The 20,509-nt window shown below is 37.2% G+C and overlaps 1 protein-coding gene across 2 annotated transcripts in view; it reads right to left on the bottom strand.

The window, feature by feature from the left end:
* Positions 1-20,509, bottom strand: part of BRINP3 (BMP/retinoic acid inducible neural specific 3) — a 210,256-nt gene that overhangs the window by 73,161 nt on the left and 116,586 nt on the right. For both annotated transcript variants that reach the window (XM_086462715.1, XM_086462716.1), the window contains one exon: positions 13,698-13,888. In XM_086462715.1, coding sequence (XP_086318841.1) covers positions 13,698-13,888 — 191 coding nt within the window. The remainder of the gene's footprint in view (positions 1-13,697; positions 13,889-20,509) is intronic.

Genomic DNA, 20,509 nt, shown 5'->3' with positions numbered 1-20,509 from the left:
GAGGTCAAAGCAATGTAGATACATATGCTTTATCATACTCTGTACAAATCCTTCTCAACAAAGATTGTAAATCAGAAGAAAAATTTGAGTAGTTCATAAATGAAAGCCTCAAATTTCTGGCAAATTTTTCTGATCAAATGCAAAGATTTCATTTTGGAGTAGCTCATTGTGATAATGAATCAGACTACAGAGGGGGAAAAAAGGTCCAAATGTGTTCATTCTAGTTTGATCGAAATGTTACTGAAATCGTTGATGATTTTAGATTTTTTGTTTCAGGAAAAATAGAAAAAAAATTGGAAGGATAATTGTACTTCTTTAATTATCTTACAAGCAGAGAAATATGACTATATTCAGTCCCAAGATCACAGCTGAAAAGTGTTTTGTCTGAAAGCCTACAATGAGACATAAACCAAAAAGAGGAGAGGGAAAAATAAAATGTAAATTCAGATTATGCTAAGATGCTAGCATAGTCCAGAAGTGATTGCATATGAGAAAAAAGCATCATAACCACATGCTTGTTTTGTAAGGGCTAGACCTGAAGTCCATAAAGAACACTAACTCACAAAGACAAATACCAGAGAACAGTTATTTAATAACCGAAAGCCCCTAAGAACCAGTAACAAAATATGTGTGAAACCATCTGACATGAACCAGGCAGGCTATTCTCAAGTGCCTTGTTTTCAAAGATTATCGCAAAACAGGTTTCCCTGGGCAGCAGGGTTTTCAGTTCCCAGAAATAAACTATAACATTTGGCATTAATGATACAAATGCCTACAGTTTTCAGTCAGTTAAATCTCATAACCATGGTGATAATGACCCGATTATAAATGCACTGAGAACATACCTCCTAGCACTTAAGCAGGGCTGGATTCTTGTGATATCAGTGGGTAGTATTTCCCTGGGAAACAGTGTGATTTTTTTGTCCATGATAATAAAGCCTATAGAAGGCTTTGCTAATAAAAGGGAAATATATTTCTGCAGAGATTTTGTTCCTGGTGCATCCTTTTAAATGCACAAAGCTAATATTCCTAACTACATGCCCATGCAGAGGTGGTGTGCTGTCTTACATAAAGGACTATCCTCTTCAGCAAGACTCTTTAAAAATGTATTTGACGCCTAAGGAAGATAACTAAGCCAACACAAAGGAGAACGAGACAACACTAGTCATTTCAAAATAGGCAGCTGCATTCATATTAGTATAAAACGCTTTAATATTTTAAACATTAAAATAATGATTTAGAGCAAACTCATCATATATACATGACTACTCATGGAAGAAGGTCTCTTCTGAACAATTGGTGCAGACAGCAGAAAGGGCAAAAGTATGGAGCAGGGAAAAACCTGAAGTCTTTAGGATTTTCCTGTTGACTCTCCTACCAACCTCACCTTCAGGACTTGTCTTCCAGCCCATGTTCCCACACATTGTCATCCCTGCACATTCTGCAGTCAGTGCTCATTTCACCTAAAAAAAAGTTGATCAAATGAATAGGAACTAAATGTACTTTCTATTTAGAAGTGAATCTCCTGCCAACTTTCTTTTTGTCCCCCCAGGCTTCCCAGTTTTTCACAAAAGCACCTTTCTTTCAGCATTTTCCTTTATCACAAAATAGTTGCTGCTCTGCTGCCCTACTTGTGTCATTGAGCATACTAAAAGACCCCCACTAATTAGTGTGTAATTAAAATAAATCAATTCTTCTGAATGTTCCAAGCACTGACACTTATCATGTTACCAGCTAGATGAACATTTCTGAAGCAGGTACAGGCAAACTAATAGCACCCACAATGTAAGAATTTGGATTCATGTTCTCAGTTTGTTTGTTGTTTTTTTTTAATTGCCAGCATTTTTTTAATTGCCAGCAGTACTTCATACGGATGTAACATTTTCAACACATTTTCTAGCAGCAGTGTTGATAGCATAGGACAGAATTTTTAATTCCACAGAAAAAACCTTATACTCAGGAGACCTGGAATTGCTCCCATCATATTTTTCTGTCATTTGCTGTTTTAAGATGGAATAGGAACAGTAAACTTGATCTTTCCAAATGAAATAAATCGCAAAATTTCCATTAACTTCAGTAGAAGTGGAATAATGACTTCTTTCAAGTTTTTGGGCAAGGAGATGACTTTCAATTTCATCGAATGAAACCACAAAGCTTCCCAAGAAATCAGTCTAATCCCTCCATTCCCTCTCCTTTATTTCTACACTCTCAGGAACTTAATGTGAACGAGACTACTACATTACAACAACAGTAAAATTGAGATGTATTATCTGCACATAAAGCATTAAATACCTCAGAAATCAGAATATTCTAGGAACTGGAAATGGACTCAGACTATTTTAATTCTGCTCCATTGTTACATTTGAGAATATCATGATTTTTTAAGACTGTTTAGGTTCATCTGATAGGAAGCAATCACCTGTCTGCTCAAGTCTATTCCCCACTATCTCAAAGAGCCGTTTATTATCTGTAAATTTCAAGAGAATCCACAAGAGCATTGAAACAAGTCTTTGAATCTCTGCAGTGCCACAGGAAAATTAGACAAGAAATCAAGATTGTCAGGAATGCCTCAGCTCTGAACTAGCAGGAAACATATATAGGTTGAACTAACTTCTAAAGATACTTGAGAGAGGGGTCAGGTAGGGAGGAGAAAACGATTACTCCTTATGCTGTTCTGTAATGCCGACTCTGCAGATGCTCCTGGGGCTATGGAAACTGAAAGTGAGGATTTACCTCATCAGAAATCACAGGCAACATTGACGGTTCTGGCATAAGAGCCGCAATTTTCCCTTTCCAAGGACATTTTAAATCCACTGAGTGTCAGAAGTCATGTTCTTATATGTCCTTATGTAAAGCAACAGGGAAGTTTGCAGGAAATGAGGCTGCTGGAAAACAAGTCAGGGCAGTGGTACCAGAGCCTCTATTTCCCATACTTTCAGAAATCAAGGTGCATCAGCCTCATACAGAGAATGAGGACAGGCATTCTTTCAGAAAGAACAAGTTACCCCTTGTAGGAGTAAGTCAGAGGCCTTTGGAAGCCAGCCAGGCACTGTTGCATTGAGGAGGAACGAGGAGAGAAGGGATGAAAAGAGTTAATAAGATTCAGGCAGTTTCTGCCCTGAACCTTGAACAGGAGTAAAGAAAGATAACAGGGAAGAAAACAGGTGCAGCCAGTTAGATATGGGAGGAATGTGAGCCTCCTAAATAGCAGCCAATGAAATGTAGAGAATAGGCGCATGGAGAGAGAGTAGTAACCAGTTATGATGTGTAAAAGAGCGCGTGGACAGTGTGTGTACACTTTAGCAAAACTATATAAATGCAGCTTTCTGATAATAAAGAGTCTTCGATCCATCAGACCTGAGTCCATGCATCAATCCCCTCGTAAACCCCTTTCAATTAATCTTCAAGAACAGATGAGAGTGAAGTTCTCTTATGGAGAAGTAATAGTCTTAGCAAAAACCACAATAAAAGCTGAGTATTTTGTTTCAGTTTACATTTAGATATTTTTGCTTGCCCACATCTTACTTAAATGAATAGTAATATTATTTTTCACAACTTTTATTGCCTGAAGAGACAGCGGAACAACAAACACTAAATGAAATCTATATATTTTGTTTAAAAGATGAAATTAGAAACAAAGAGGACAGCACAGATACAAATTAAAATGATACTTCATGTTCATAAAAATCTCAAGGTATCTGCAGAAAGCAAAAGCAAAGAAGCCTACTGAAGTAAAGCCCAATTCCTAACCCTCCATCCTTTTCCAAACATAACCCCATTACTATATAATGGACAAAATGCTCCAAAGAAATCTGGGGGCACATACTGTTAAGGGAGACAGTCTACACTTAGCTCAACTGCAAAATCCCACGCAAGGACTTCCCAAGAGTATTGGAATGGGATTTATATCGTTATGGCTCAGTTCCAACATGCAATGCTGAGGCTGCTGGGATTTTTCACTGTGTCCCCATTAGCTTCAAGAAGACAGCATGATTTGGCTATTTATAAGACTCACAGATGCTCTTAGTCATAATAATACTGCAGTTGAATGGAAAATAATTTTCTTAGGTTGGGGAAATATAAATAAAAAAATACAGTACTTCTTAAATCAGAGTAAGAAGTTAAAATGTTCTTTTTCTTTGTGAAGTGACAGGAAAAAGAAAATCTAGGTGAATATAAAAATTGTCTTTGAATAATTTGCAAACATTTTACCTTTAATGTGGTCCATTTTAAAAATTACATATATATTGTATTTTAAGAGAAAAAATTATAATAACTTGTGCTAAAGAAACAAATAAGTGTTAAAGGTTAACATTAGAACCTAAACATCACATAAAAACTATTTAAAGTTTTTAAGCTCAAAAGTCAAAGTGATAAGGGCAGGTTAATTAAGAACCAGATTTTCCATGGAGATTCTACCTATGATCATATATTTCTGTGCAATTCTACAACTTAGTTGCAATATTCTTTTCAGCAATATCTCTAAAAATGTACTAATTTAAGCTATTCCCGTGTCTTACATTTCCTCCCCTAGAGTGCATGTAAACTCCTGACTTATTTTTGCTGTCCGTATCACTACAATTCCTAACATTCTGCACCTCACTTACTGTGACATCTGCAGCAGGACATTCTGCACATCCACCTTATTTTACCATATTCCGGTCAAACTATCCCTTATGTGGTTGTCATTCTAATTTCTCAAAAGAAAACACATTACTATCCATAATGTGCACATCTGCTGGCTTGCTCTCTGCCTGGGTCACATATACATTTTTAGGGATTTATTTTTAGGTTGTATCCTCATTACTTCCCACCCATTTATTCCTTTTTGTAAATGATTGTAACACATTTGCCCTTTCTGTCTCGGTGGTACTGCCAACTCTTATTTTTACATTTTACATGTTTTCCTGCATATTTGAAGGCCTACTTACAGTGTTAGCAATTAGAATTGATCTAAAATTTAATCATTAAATACCTATCAGATGTTCAACTAAAGGGAAATGCTTGGATAAATTTATTTTAGAAAAGAAAAGAACTTTATACAGAAGATTTAAACTTCATTTCATATGGATGCTTCTTTAGTGTTAGATGACTAGTTTAGGTATATTGCTCTATAACTTTGATTATGCGGTTCCATTGTTATTGTGTAGTTTAATCTATGGTGAAAGCAAATCTTTTTCTTTAAATCCCACAAACTTATGAAAAGACATGGAAAGAACACCTGAGACTGGAATCTGATTCCAAATATTGCTGCAGTAAATACGTATATCATGCGTAGTGCATGGCTATAGATTATATGATTCTTACTCACACTGTATTATGGGTATAAAATCTATAAGAATAATTATATGAACACTGAAGCCTCTCAACAGCCTTTTATTATTCTCTAAGCTTATTTCTTCTGACTCTGAGTCTCTATTACCCTGAGATATTCTTCCTAATCTGACCTTTGTGTTCATACATGTTGTCGATACACGCTATCTTGTATTTCTTATGGTTCAGATGTAAGGAAATGAATTTTATAGTCCTTGCTTGACATTTTCTGAACTGCTGACAGGCAACAGCTTTCAATTAGAGAGTGGAGGACATGGAGAGTGCTGGAGTAAGTTTCTCAACCCATACACAAACCACTGCACAGCCAGCATAAAGACCAAATTAAAATCCATACAAAGCTTGGTGCCTCCAATTAGTGCTGGAATGCTCTGCTCTAACTGCATTGTTCACTAAGTTCACTGTGGATCTCCCAATATTAAAGCCTTCTCCATTTTCTGGGGTTATTTACTGTAGTTTCACTTTTTAAGGGAAAAAAAAAAGAATATGAAACAATTAAGGAACTGTAGTACGAATTGTTTATAAGTTTTTGACAAGTGTGATGGCAAGTGTTGTGTGAGTGCTGTTAAGGTCTCTTGTTTGCATATGTATATTTATAACCTGCTTACGGTTTGGCAGTCTTTTATTTTCTTGGGGTTTTTTTACCCTTGTCTTTTGACTAAACTACATAAATCATATAACAAAGTCCTTCAATTTGTAATGGTCTATCATGTCGTATGGTCTATCTTTTTTTTGTTGGTTTGTGTTGATTTGCTTTTTAAAGTGAAGAATAGTTATCTAAGTCTTTCCAAAATGCATATCCTAGCATCTGTATTATGTGCGATTTGGTTGCTTTGAAAGCATTTCATGCTGTGATACCAGCTAGCTGGTGATGTTATAACTTCTTGCACTCATTACTCCTCTATGCACATTGCTGAAAATATAATGAGACACTGTGTTTGTATTAGTGGCTGCTAAAACACATCCTTTTACGAGTGTCATGCTGCAGCTGCTGTGATGTATCGTGTCAATTATGTTGCTGAGTATGCATTCTGAGAGTGTTTAGCAAAACATGTTATTGCATTAACTTGATGGTTCTTTTTTTCCCCCCTTTTCTCTCACTGTTTGAAATAGTGAGGGCCAGGTTCTGAAAGGAATTTTGCTGTTTCACACCAGCTGACCTCTACATTACCTTTTAGAGAAAGCAGCCCTGGAGTTTCAATTTAATTAAAACTCAACTGTCCAAATGAATTAAAGTTGTTTTTAATATCAACACCTTACATCCATGAACAAGATATGGAAATAAATCCCTAACATTTACACTTGGTGTATTCTTAGAATTAGTTAATGGTCCACAAATAGCAGTCAGAAGATTTTGTTATACCTATGGTGAGTTTGATCCAAAGGTCTCCAACAATTCCCAGACATAAATATACAAAGCCTCATGTATTTCATGAGACAAACACAAATCCTGTGCTGTGCAGGAACATGGTACAGAGACATCCCAGCTACCTGAAATTGGTCTAGCTTCAGGAAAAGAAGGGGTATAACTATGAAAATCCAGGGCTGCTCCTGAGCAAATAAACCTTGTTGAGAAACACAGTGTATTTTTCTGGGCACAATATTGTGTTAAAGCTCTCAGGTCATGTCCTGTGTTTCACAGTTAATTGGTGTTAGCAACATAGCCTCTGTGACATGCTTTGTGGCATGATTTAGCTGGGCTCAAAGACCAGAATGTCAGCATTTTGATCCCAAATGTCTAAACTTGCCTACCTAAATCCACAGTTAAACTCAGATTACTGAAAGACCCTTAGGAGCTAGGTGATGGCCAAAATGTAATGGAAGCTAGATGCAACTGCAGGTCTCAGATTCTCTGGTAAGATTAGATAATGACCCAACTTTAAACTTAAAAATCTATAACTAGCCATATAAATAATGAGCCGATTCTTTGAAGCTTTTATTAATGAGTGAGATTTTCAAAGTCACCTCCAAAAGTACTTAATTCTCACAAAAGCATCATGGGAGTTTGCCACATCAAGACAATTGGGAGCACAACTTCTATGTGTTTCCTGAAAATCTTAATTTTTAACTCTCCCTTTGAAAGAAATCAAGATTTGTTCTTGTATGAAGGCAGTCTGATCTCCTAAGGTAGTGGAGAACTTGGAATTTCACCATGGACCTGAAAAATACTTGTCCTTGAAAACCTGTACTGTGGCTTTTCCTTGACATACTTAAGTAATGTCACCATACCTACACAATGGGGAGGCCATAAATTTTTGAAAAGGGACAATCATACTTGATATTACAGGTCCTTCTGTCCCAATATTTCTAATATTACAACTTAAAGCTCTTGCTGATTTTTCGACCTTCGTAAGTTTTGGTCATTTACAAGGTTTCTCAGCTATACAGTCTTACATGTTGTCCACAAACTGAATGGGGAAAGTGAGAGCAAGAAAGGTTCAAGATCTGGATTTCAAAAGCTTTGAAAATTTGAATGTTCATACAAAACTGTGAAAAATACCTACATTTAGAATTTGCCAGAAACCTGACCAAAGAGCAAGGCTGTATAGTATTTCAACATTTCTACTTTTGATTACAGTAATTACTTGAATCCACAGAAAAACACATTTAAGTATGAGGTATGAAAGAAAAAAAAAAATGAAGCAAGCAAACTTTTGGTGAAAAAAAAGCAGAGACAAAAAATATGGTCTGTATTTCAGCCTGAGTTTTGAGTGAGAAACAAATTTCATTACCCCTAAGTTTCCTCTCTAACAGCCCACCATGAGTCATTCATGGGTTAATTGTAGATAATCAGATATAGTTACTATCACAATACAGCCCTGTTCTTATAAACTGTTTGTAATCTAAAGTTTTCAGAGGCAACAAAAGTGCTTAAATCTCTCATAGCAAAAAAAAAAAAAGTGGTTTTGGGGAAGAAAAAAGTGAATTGCACAATAAAATTTAATTGAAATTAGAGGGCACATTCTCAAAGATGGTTATTCTTTCTCACTCAGATGGAATAAATGGGCTGTAATCTGGCTGTAAATAGCTGGTGGAAAATTCAATTTATGCGTCTGTTCTTCTGTTGCCTCCTGTTCTTTTGTTGCACTGTGGCTGTCCCACAGCAATTTGGACCCTAAGATAACACCTATGCTGTATTCACTTGTTCCAGCTCCCTTGAAAGAAAATGTATTTGGGAATGGAAGAGGATATCTTCCAAAAGACCACTGCTGTAACAGCCTCGCTTTATTAAGCAGCAATGTTATATTGCCTAACATAACTGTTTATCGTTTTGCAGCATGCAGTGAGAATATTCAATAACATTTAATTTACCATGAAACCAATGTGTTTCTTATGTGTTCTGCACAATTGTTTAGACTTAGTGCAGAAGTTCATTAGCAACAGTGGTGGAATGGGTCTAGGACAACTCTGCACAGCCAACTTTGGACAGCCAACTCCGGGCAGCCAACTCCCTGCTAAACGGTGAGGTCTGCAAAGCCCTTGAACATCTGCAGGGGCTCTGTGCGGTGCTGTGGGGAGCCGCAAGCACCTGGAAACAAACTGCCTGTCACGGGAGGCAGAGGGGGGACCACCCATGAGCTCATTCCTGCCTTGCCTCCAGTATGCACTACATTAAGCGAAGTAGGAGGAGGCACGCAGGCGGGGGGCGGTGAGCAAGTGAAGTGGGGGAGGGCAGCAGTGGGGGAAGCAGCTCCGAGCACAGCTCCAGGCATGCAGAGGGATGCCGGTCGCCTGAGTACTGCCTGGTGGAAGACCTACTATTTTGTCGGCTTCAGCTTGGTTTTTTTTTTCTCTTTTTTTTAGAGGGTGTTGTTTTGCAGAGGGGAGGACCAGCACAACACTGCCGAGTTGTCGCCATGCAGAGTTGTCCCATTCCCTGGTGGAATTATGGCTTCTATCAAACAGAAGCCAGGGTCATTTGAGCAGGGGTATACTGCTGTCTCCCAATTGCATTAGACAGAAAGAAGAATGAAATGTAGATGCACTACATACTGCCCTCTGCCATCTACCCTCCATTGAAAAAGTCTCCTAATTAGTTACTAGGAGTATGGATGCATGATCTCAGGGTTGTACACCAAGGTCATTCTGCCAGTGGGCAATGACAGGACACATTGCCAGAATCACAGTAAATGCTACAGGAACACGTTGCCAGAATCACAGTAGATGCTACAGTAACTTGTGACATTCATGTCTTGTTCACACCATCCATCAATCAGCAAAGGAAAGAGGTCAGTCATATGGGTAAGAGTCATTGCATAGTCCTAGGTGTCAGGTCATTTCACCTTCCCCTGAGCCTCCAGCTCAGGTGCAAATTACCATGGTTGTAAAGAAGCAAGAACAATGACTCGGAAGAGCTGAGACTATTGCTCATTAAAGATACTAGACAGGGAAAGAAAAACAGTTGCTAATTTTATTTCTATTCTGCTTCCACGACTGTACAGGATTTTGCAAGAGGACACCACGCCCCATCATCCTAATAAGGGTGTTAACAGGGAGAGCTATCAGTGCATCTGAAGATAAATTTCTATAGGAAAAAGCCTCTAAAATGAGCATGCAAAGGAAGTAATGTTGGATCTGTAATATTTCAAGCACAACAGGATGTACATTCATGTAAATGTATATGTAAATTAGATGCAGCCCTCAGGCACTTTGTGAGTTTCCAACGAGGCCCTTGAGGTTGCAAACCGTTGATTTAGCATATGAGTTTAACTGCTTACACTAAAATGCATGCATTAAAATAATATTGAATGTATCAGGGATTTTTAAATAAGTTAAATATTGATACAGGCTCTGGATAGCTCCAATGGATGTCTGCTTTCCAGTTAGAAAATGTGGTGTGGTAACTTTACCTTTTTTATGTGGAATAAAAAATGTATTGATTATGTGATTAGTGCAAGCCTCAATCAGTTGTACTCATGTTATTTTTAAGGATAATTGTCACAGCTAACAAAATTGATTACAAACTAATTTGATTAACAAACTTGATTCATCAAATAAATCTCTCCCACTCCTTTCCTCATGCTGCACATTAACAAATTTTGCTCTGAATGGCATTGTTTTTCATTAGATAAATAAAAATTAAACATGAAGACTTTAATGTAATTCTAGCTTCTCCCTTCTTAATACTTTCCTCTCTCTGGTATATAACTTAGTTTTTTGATAGAAAAGCTTAATTATAAAATTTATCAAAATATTATCTTCATGCACCAGTCCCACAAAATAATGTATCAAGATCTGTAAGAAAAAAGATTCAGTTATCACATATCTCAATGAATTTGAATGAAGAATATGAGAATTGCTCAAGTATTAATTGTTTTAATTACATAAGGGAGAAAAATGTTTTATTATGTGTTGCTCTCCAAAGATAAATTCTTAGAATTTGGAAACAGGTATTTATTGCTGGTGATTTTTTTTTTTTTCCAGAATACTGATTGAGCTTGATCATTCTCACATAATATTTGATCTATTGTTGATTTGGCTCTCTAACTGAAAGACTTAATTGATCCCTCTCCATGTCCCATCTTTAAAGACTTTCATCTATTAAGGAAGTACTAGATGGAGAAGCTGGAAACATTAGGATCTGAATGGCCAAACCTAGACACAGCCCTAGTTTGTGAATGGGCAAACTGCTCACTGCTATCCTAGCAAGTGACTGACCACTGCTATAACTCTGTTAAATGCTCATCCTCTTTCCCATCCTAGGTAAATCCATCCTTGTTGGTACTGTTAAGGTGGCTTCAAGACCCCTACTACTGTTGTATTATTAGATTTTTTCTTACTATTTCATGCTCCTGTGGATGAGATATTATTTTTTTCTCATAATCTTATTATTACATGTCTGTTGTTAAATGATCATTAAATCTCATTAACGTGTTACTGATTTACACTGCCCAAACCAGATAGCCTAAAGACAGATAGGTCAGGAGAAAAAAAAAAAAAAAAAATCACAAGAAAGGACACAGAATTAATACAGTAACTTGTTTAGGAGATTTATCATGGTGTTTATTATCCTTTTGATTTTTAAGAGAAAACACAACTTTTTTTGCATAAAAATAGGAAAAAAAAAGAGATGTGAGGAGTCATCAACTCTAACCTTGAAAAAAGAGGCTTATGCTGATTTTGGAAAAAAAAGGAATGAAAAATGTCTGGCTTTGGGTTTTTTTGTGTGTTTTTGAAAGAAAGTGTATTTTTAATCTCTCTTTTCAAATAATGTTTTGGGGGATGTCACAGCCATCAAGATAGCCTTCTCAGACACTATAAACAGCAAATACATGTTGCACAGATAGTTGTGCAAAGTTGTTTCTAACTGCTGCTGCGGGTTCAGTGTCCATAGTTGTGGGAAACATGAAAAACAAACAAACAAGCTAACAAACAAATATTATCAAATGACTCCTGTTCACTTTGAAGTCCAAAACTCCAAGAACAACTTTGTGGCAGAGCTAGTTTGTACACTGAAGTGTTCTAATTTAACCACAAATACCATATCTTTTGATTTGTGTTTTAAGTCTTGTCTGTTACAAAATGTATATTTTTTTGTTTTATTCAGATACGCATTCTCAAAAGGACAGTTAAGTTCTTCCTAGTAAGAGTATGAATGTTCCTACTTTTCAACAGAAACAGGTTTTTTTCTTCAATTAAATGTTTTGACAATACAAAATTTTAATGCAAATGCTCCCAGACTCTTAATGAAAGCAAACTAAAAAGCAAGAGTTTCATATGTCAGCACTGTTGCATCTGATATGAGAACCATTTTCTAAAGACTCCTGCAGTTAATTAACCAAATCAGAACTGCTGATGAACTACAGCTTGCATTTATATCCATCTCAGTGAAGGCGTGGAGAGAAAATGTCACCATTTTGTAGTGTTTATAAAAAGCTTCGGACATGCAGAATGTTCATTACGTAAATTGTTAACAAGCAGGACTGAATTTTGCATTATGACACAAATTTGCTTTAAAAAAAAAACAGCGAATAGAAAGGAGAAATTTCTTTCAGACACTGTTTGGTTCTAAATTTCTGTGTTCTGTCACTTCAGTTACTACTGGTTTCAGCCATGCATTATCTTAACATAGAAGGAAAGTTTTGCATGTGGTTTGATGGAAGGACCCTAGTTTTAAAGGTTGCTGTACATCTACATAATAAACAGTGAGAGTGCAAAGTTAGGTCAGATCAGAGGGATGCAGCAAGACTGTGTGATCTGACGGGCAGCCCTCAGATGAGATCAGACTGTTGATTCTGCTGCATTGTCAGATGTGCTGCCTGAACAGCCGAACACCATCCTGCACCTGCAGATGACCAGCTCTGAGCTGGAGTTAGCTGTCATGCTGCTAGCCCACAATAGATGGACAGGAGGAATATCCTTTCTATACCAGCAGCCAAACTGAACAGGTGCTGCTGAGCCACAAATTCCTGCTGTATTCTTCTCCCTATCAAGGCCCTGGCACTCCCAAGGAGATAAATTTACATTTACTTGAGTAACAGCTAAGGTAGTTGGAAACTGCAGTTGGTTTCCAATGGTCTTTAATGAAGACCTTAGTTACCAGTGGAAAGATTCAATGAACAGAATGGATTCTAAATCACATCTTACATTAAAAGCTTCATAATTAATGCATATTCAACTGCAAGTTAAAATTTTGTTTGCTCTTCAATGCTGGAAATGGACTGAGAGAGGTTTTTTTCAAATAAGCAACATTAGGCTAGAGAGCTGCTCAAAAGAACAGTTGTGCTTTATATTATACCTGTCAGGGCTCTGATCTTAGCCAAGCATCCTCCAGTGCTATGAGTGACCTACAGCAGTCAGTAGGCAGGATGCTTTGACTAATAAACTATACTAAAAGAAATTCCTAACAGAAAATAGGATGTGCCTCCACAAAATTGCAGAAGAAAGAACTCCAAATTGTTCCAAAGTTTACTTAAAAAACCAAAACCAAACAAACAAAAAATTAATGTTTCAGTCACAGGAGTACAATAACCATGTTTGGGAAAAAAGGAAGAAAAAGAAAGAAGAAAAGAAATATGAGGGAAGTGTATGTGCTTGTACACAAATATGAGTCTGTCTATAAATGCAGTTGCTGACAGACATGTAAAGGAGATTGTCTCAAAGACCAAACACCTCTATAAGGACCACCTGTATCATTCAAGTTATGTATCACTCATCAAAAGTAATACCTTTACTGCGTTAGATCCTCTTCTAAACTAGAATCTTCATTATCAATTGAATGCTTTGATTCAGGTAAAAAAGTTTAGAACAAAAATTATCGTTCTACTAACAGATCCTTTTTTACTAATCAAAATACATTTCTCCTGAGAAACAGGTAGTGAATCTGGAAACACATCTGCAGGTTGGTCCTAGAAGACTTCCCCTACCTTTATGGCAGTGGAGGCAATCTGTATGTGGTGGAGTCTGCGCAGTGTGCTGTCCCTGTCAATGAAGTAGGAGGCTGCGAGCTGGTGCAGGGTCTCCAGGGTCACCACAGAGCTGTTCGTGCTGGGATCACTTCCTTCTGACCTCTTGCTCAGCTTCCGTTTGTCCACAAAAATTGTAAGTGACTCCTCACCTGAGGAGGGAAACAGAAACCACAGCATTCATCAGTGACATCTTCTGCGAGTCTCATATTGCCAGAAATAAGGTGACAAGCCGAAGTTTTCCCTAGCTGTTATCTAATGTTTAGATATCCCTCCCTGGTGACAGATGCAGATACTTCAGTGCCTAAGCACATGGACAACACATACTATTCTAGGTTTTTTTGGTTGTTGGTTTTTTTTTGGTGACTCGTATGAATAACAGCTATACAGCAGCACACATTTATGCCTAAAATGTAATTATATTGGGGATAAGTTTGCTATACTAACTTCTATTTACCAAAAATACAGATATTCTGTAGACATTAAATTTAAATTGTGTATAAAATGTGTTTATTTCCAAGTTTACTTAATACCTTTGTTATTTAGTATTTAATGTTAGTGTAAAAGAAAATGAAACCAGTGTAATACTTGAGAGTTTTCCTTTTTTTTTTTGCCTTCTTTTACATGTATCATATCTGATTTCAGAAGAAAGATACCTTGTTACAAAAAAGCAAAGCAAAATCTAACTTGTTTAACTGAGCAAGTTCTTAAGAACCATTCCAGATCAGACCAACTGACACAGTTCAATTTGTAAAGGCATTTTTCACAATTATTATTTATTACATGGATTTTTTTTCCCCTGTGTTTCAGGCTAAGCAAGAATTCATTCATTTAGTAATGTGTTTAGGCAAAACTCTTTACTTCACATAATAAATTAGAAAAGTAATTTCTTGACTCAGTTTGTGCAACTTATGCCTGAAGTAACTCCAAAACCACTTTTTTCACTTTATGTGCCTGTGTTTGGTAACGTGCATTCTTCAATATTAATCTCAAGAATCACTTAATAGTATCCTTATACCTGTATTTCAGGTGCTGAACAACTCCACTGAATGCCATTTCCTTGTTCCTGGAAAGGAAGCTACCCTGATAGGGTCTGACTTGTCACTTGTGCTAGTTTCACTGCTCACCCATCTGCTACAGTGGCATTTTGCCTGTTCAGAAGATGAGATGCCAGGTTTGGATGGGCTTACATGCCAAAAAGTAATAGCTCTAGAGGGATAATAAGTAGGATGACATCATCTTTAAAGGAAAATAACCTTGGTCGTAAGGAATACTAAATGTAGAATACATGTCTCCATGCAGGAAAGCACATCTGTTGAGAAATTTAACACACACGTACCTCAGCTTGCAAAATTAATTTGTGTTTGGAGAAAGAGGAATGCATTCATGTTAATCAGTGTACCTTACAGTGTTTCCCAATCTCTCACAAATTCAGAGGACAGGCAGGCCCTTCAGACCTTACATAGGCAAAACTGCCACTATCCGGGAACCTCTTAGCTAATTAGACCTGCCAGGCTTGACCAGGATGATCATTTTGTCCTGGAAGGGACATCTGCTCCCCAAGACAGCTGGCTATTCCAGCTGGAACCTACCTCAGTTTTCATCATTATATTTATACTACTTCTACAGTTTCATAACGGGTCATTTTTTTGTTCATGCAGTCATCAAAGCAGGGATTAATTGCTTGAACTCCAAAGAACCAGGAATTAAAGTAACCTCCATAAGTAGCAGGATTTCCCCATCCAGTTACCTAATCTTTCTGCTGTAATAAGTAGACATAGGTTTGCATTTTATCTAACTACTGACAAAACCTCCTGCAAAGCAGGCTGGGGTTGCTTGGCAGGGCAGGTGCAAGCACATTGCATTAGTGCAGACTTGTGCATGGCATTTTGCTATGCTACACTGATGCGAGGTGATGTCAGTCCTGTAGCCAGGTGGGCCATTATTCACACCTTGCTGCACCCATGCCAACTGCCGTGAGCAGAGAACTGGAAAAGCACAGCAAAGCCTAATGACTTGTACTTTGAGGAGAGAAATTCACCATCAAAATCTGGTCTAGGTTCCAGCATTGTTGACATTCAACAATGCTTATGCAATTTTCACAGCCTGCCTTGTTACTCTAGCCAGTACGAAAGATATTTCTGAAATGCAAAGCAATGGAGTGGACTGAGATTTGAGCCAGGGGCCATAGGCTTTATGCAGCTGTTTGTGGAGCTATAAAGACACAGTCATATCAAAGCAGACAACATGAGAACTCACAGGGGTAAATATTGTATCAGTGACCAGTTCAAACTGTGCAAATAAAGGGCAATATTTCACTAGGAGAAGTCTCTCCATTTTTTTCCCCTTTTCCAGAGGTCTTAGCTAGTATATTTAGATTAAAGTTACTTTTGCAAGCTCAAATGCCTTTCCACTGAAAATATCTTATGATGAATTGTAAGGTAAACGAAAACAATCCTTTGATGTTGCAGAAAATCTCTGAAAAGTAGAGAGAAAAAATTTTTTAGGTTCTTTGCGTTTCATTAGCCAGTATGCCACCCCATCTTGCTCTGGTGTAAACTGTTTTGATTGATCTGTACAGTTATTAGTAGAGATTGTGGGACTGCTTCTATTTCAACAGAATTCTGGTAAGTTTTACTATTAAAATAAAGTTTGTTTATTTTTCTCCCATCAAAAATGTTTGCTGTCCAGGGGGTGGAGTGCAGAACTACAATAAAAAATCCTATTTCAAAAAAATAACTTGAAAAAGGACAGTGTTGTGTTACATCATTTTGTTTTGATTAGAAAATGTCAGGAAAATAACCTTTGAACCCCCTCACAGTTATCACATCATCCTATTTTCCTAGTCCTGCTTGATCCCATTGTTGCCGTGGCAGTTGCTGGTGGGTGTGTTTTGGCAGGCAGGATCCTCTAGCATCCACAGACCTGCAGCCTCCGTCCCTGCTCCCTCACAGATACATTTTGGTTTTCATCCTTTGTAACCAGGTTGAAATGATTTTGAATGTTTACTTTGACTCAGATCACATCAGATTACATCTCCCAAGGCTGAGTGAAGACATGCAGCTGGAGTGACAGGGCCTTTAGTATAAATGTAAAGGACAGTCTTTTTCCTCGAAAATCTCTGCGTTTCATTTGTATGGCATCACTGGTATTCTCAGGCACTATGCTAATACCAGGTGCAATCAAGTACGTTTCAAATATATTTGCTGCTCAAAAGACATCTTACATGTTGGAAGTTTTTCATCTGTCAGAGCTGATTTAGCACTTGCTAGAGAAAGTGGATTAAAAACCAGAGAACTCCCCGATATGTTGGTACTCAGGCATGCACGTCACTGTAGCATTGTAACGGCTCCCTTTTGCATCCAGAACTCAGGGGTTTGTAAAGTAACATCACCAACTCATATTTAATTTGTGGAAGACAATTCGAGTTTTAAGTTGGAGAAAATTAAACACATGCCAAAAGAGACTTTTTTGTCACATTTGAAACATGGATGAATCTTGTTTTTTACTGATTACAGTCTGCTGCCATGAAATAGGCTAAGAAGACATCCAAGCATTAGCTAAAAATCAAGTGTAATTTATAAAACTATTAAAGGTTATGAATTTTAAGAACTGAAAAGGATTAATGACAGTCAATACTAAGAAAACATGATTATTCCGCATTGGATCCACACAGCTGTGCTTTCTGCAAGCCCTGAAAGCAGTATTCTCTCTACTTCACAAAATTCACAAGTCACTTCACTTTCTCATGTTTAAAAGAAGTAGCAAAAAAAATTTGGTCATATTCGCAAAACAACGCCACATAATCCAATGATTTGTTCAAGAAATTAGCAGAGTCACTACACTGTTGCTTTATTACTATGTAGCTGCTGTCACTGACAGATACCCACCGGGGGGCAGGAGACTGACATTCATGCTATAGACTGACCTTGGCATAATAATACTAATGTCCCCGCAAGCCCTGGAGTTTGCAAGCTTATAACTTAGCCTATGCATTTAATTCTTTCTAGGTTTATATGTACATATTGTCCATTATTTGTATTGGTACGTTAAACTCCTGAGTTGAGAAAAATATTCTATATGTGCTGATTTTCAAAAAATAAAGCATGAAATGAAATAGGTATATAGGAAAAAAATAGGTGTATACAAATTTACCTAGACACATAGCCCATCCATGGCCATTTAGATATAAGACTCCTAAACAGCAGTTTATAAGCAGCATTCAGAAATTAGAAATTAATTTTATGTTTATCTTAAGGATATCTTCAGGAATTATTTAAATAAAAGACGCAAATCACCATCGACACGGTAGAATTGCAATAATGCTGTAACAGCTGTAACTAAATATAACCATCTATTGAAGGAGTAAATCTGGGGTTTTTTATATAATAATACATATTCCTATGATATAAATATTTAGTGCTATTTTCTGCCTCAGTTGTTGAGAGATTGTTTTCCTGTACCCACACCTTTGTAATGATGAAATGATCATATGCCTTGATATTTCATATTTTCATCTGTAGACTGAGTAGTGGTAGGAAAAATTAGTGACCCAAGCAGTGCCCATCACTTCATGTTAGAAAGTGAGGAAACAGTAATGAAAGGATAGCAGTCAAAGGCAAATTTATCTGAGCATCATCCACAGTTATCTACTTAGAGTTCTATTTTCATACACATATATATGTATCTTACAAAGGCATAAAGGTCTCTGGCCTATGAACTCCTCAAAAGTTTCTGATTAAATAGAATACCTCAGCTACAATAGTTGTAATGTATTATAGTAAAATTGTTATGCCTTTGTTATACAAAATAGCTCAGCGCTAGTGGAAAATCTATTTGTGTATGGATCACAGAATATACCATTAGGGTTTTATCAGGTCAGTTTTCCAAACTTAAGCAGATGCTGATGGAAGTGCATAGGTTCAAAAAGTATGTAAATTGATGCTAGGCCAGACGTGGTATCATTTATGTGGTTCAAGTGAATAACAGTACACATTAATTCCACACATATCATCTGGTTTAAGATTTAAAATTTTTCTTCATTGAGTAGATGGGGAAAGAAAAGAAAGAGAATATCGGTTTGCATTTTTTTCTTCCCCTTAGCATCCATAATCTTAAATGCTGGAAAATTTACATGCCTGGAGTTGGGGGAGGTGTTTGCAAGTCTGATGCTAAATTTTTAAATTTCTTTCTCACATCAGTCATTTGAGACTGGACTCTCCCTCCCTTATTAGCCAATAGTTTGTATCTTACATTGAAAGAAGTGTTATAGAAAACAAAGGTCATATCAGCAGTTAGTGTAAATGTTCATAAATCCTTCAGAATTCATTGAGATTCACTGTTTTGCACCACCTGACAATTTCTCCTATCTCTGTATGCAGAATAATATACTGCTCAAGAAGAGTACTAATCAGGGGCAGAAAAATCTGACTCTCTTTATTCAGAGTGTAGAATAGTAAAGGCGTAGCTATCAAACTCACTTGTGGAGCTGTAATCAACAGAGAGAAGAATGGGATTAAGCTGATCTGCTGATGTCCGTGAAGATTTTCTGTTGTAAAGAAAACACTACCTTTTTTTCTTTTGATTCTCAAAGCCTTCAATATTATCAAGGAATATTTCCTGACCCAGAGAGGTGAATGTATTGATGGTCTAGCAATGAACACTTTGAGCAATTATGACTGACAATAACACCCAAAATAAATCAATTTCAAACATTTAAGATTACCATTTAGCCAACTGCCTAAAAAGGTTCTTAGTTTCATAAGAAGCCTTGACAACCTCCTGCAAATTTATTTATTCAGAACAGTCACCATGTTTCCAGATGTAGGGAGGACTCATTTGTGAAGTCAGCTATCTTCATCTTGCAAAGCACCCCAATCAGACTCATGTTACCCAAATGCCTGGAACAAGGGCCTGTCATTTCATTATAGTATGTTAGTTATCTGTAATTTCTTCATCACCAAGTTTCTTGGTTTACTTGTATGTAGGAATAGCATTAAAGTGAATGCCTTTAAAGTGGGTTCCACTACTATTTTCATCCTCCTACACTTGTTCCACAGTGATGCCGTAGGCTTCACAATGACTTCCAGTTCTGAAGCTCATTGCTGCACAGTTTTTTGTAAACCACTAAAGTGTACAACAGCTAATGTTCTTGTATATTGTTCAGCAAGCTCGATATTCATTGCATCATGCTGCATGAAAGCAAAAGCGAAAAGTATAAATGCAGACCAAAAGGAGGAAAAGTAGTACTGTGTGTTGTCTCTCATTCAGAGGAGAATCTTTGCCTTTTAGATCTGCTAGTTGAAAGCTGATACAGAATTTAGAAATACATTTTGTAAAGTCAGAAAATAATTTAGGCTGGAAGTGACTTCTGGTGGTCATCCAGTTCAATTAATTCCCTGCTCAAAGCAGGTCTAGTTAAATGAGATGCTCAGGGACTTGTCCAGTAAAGACTTCTCTTACCTTCAAGGATGGAGTTCCCTTGTATGAGTCCTCTCCTGCCTCTCCCTAAAGCTGTTCTGGTCAGTGTTGGCTGGGCTGTGTAAATTTGCAATTTTGCTAGTGCAAACAGGAAATGTGTTGTCCTAGAGGAGCAGGAAATTTTCTTATCTCCTAGTGATGGCCTAGCACAGCACAGCATCCCCATCTGTGCACAAAATTTAACAAAAATGAGCAGCCACAGCTCTCCTTTCTCTGTAGATTTGACACTGCAGACGATCAATGCAGAAGCAGAAGAAGTTAATACTGTGCACAGGCATGTGAGCTTGCCTGTG

Source organism: Leptosomus discolor, chromosome 3 (genome assembly GCF_034619465.1).
Source record: "Leptosomus discolor isolate bLepDis1 chromosome 3, bLepDis1.hap2, whole genome shotgun sequence".
Lineage (NCBI taxonomy): Eukaryota > Metazoa > Chordata > Aves > Leptosomiformes > Leptosomidae > Leptosomus > Leptosomus discolor.
This window is presented reverse-complemented; position numbering and strand designations above follow the sequence as displayed.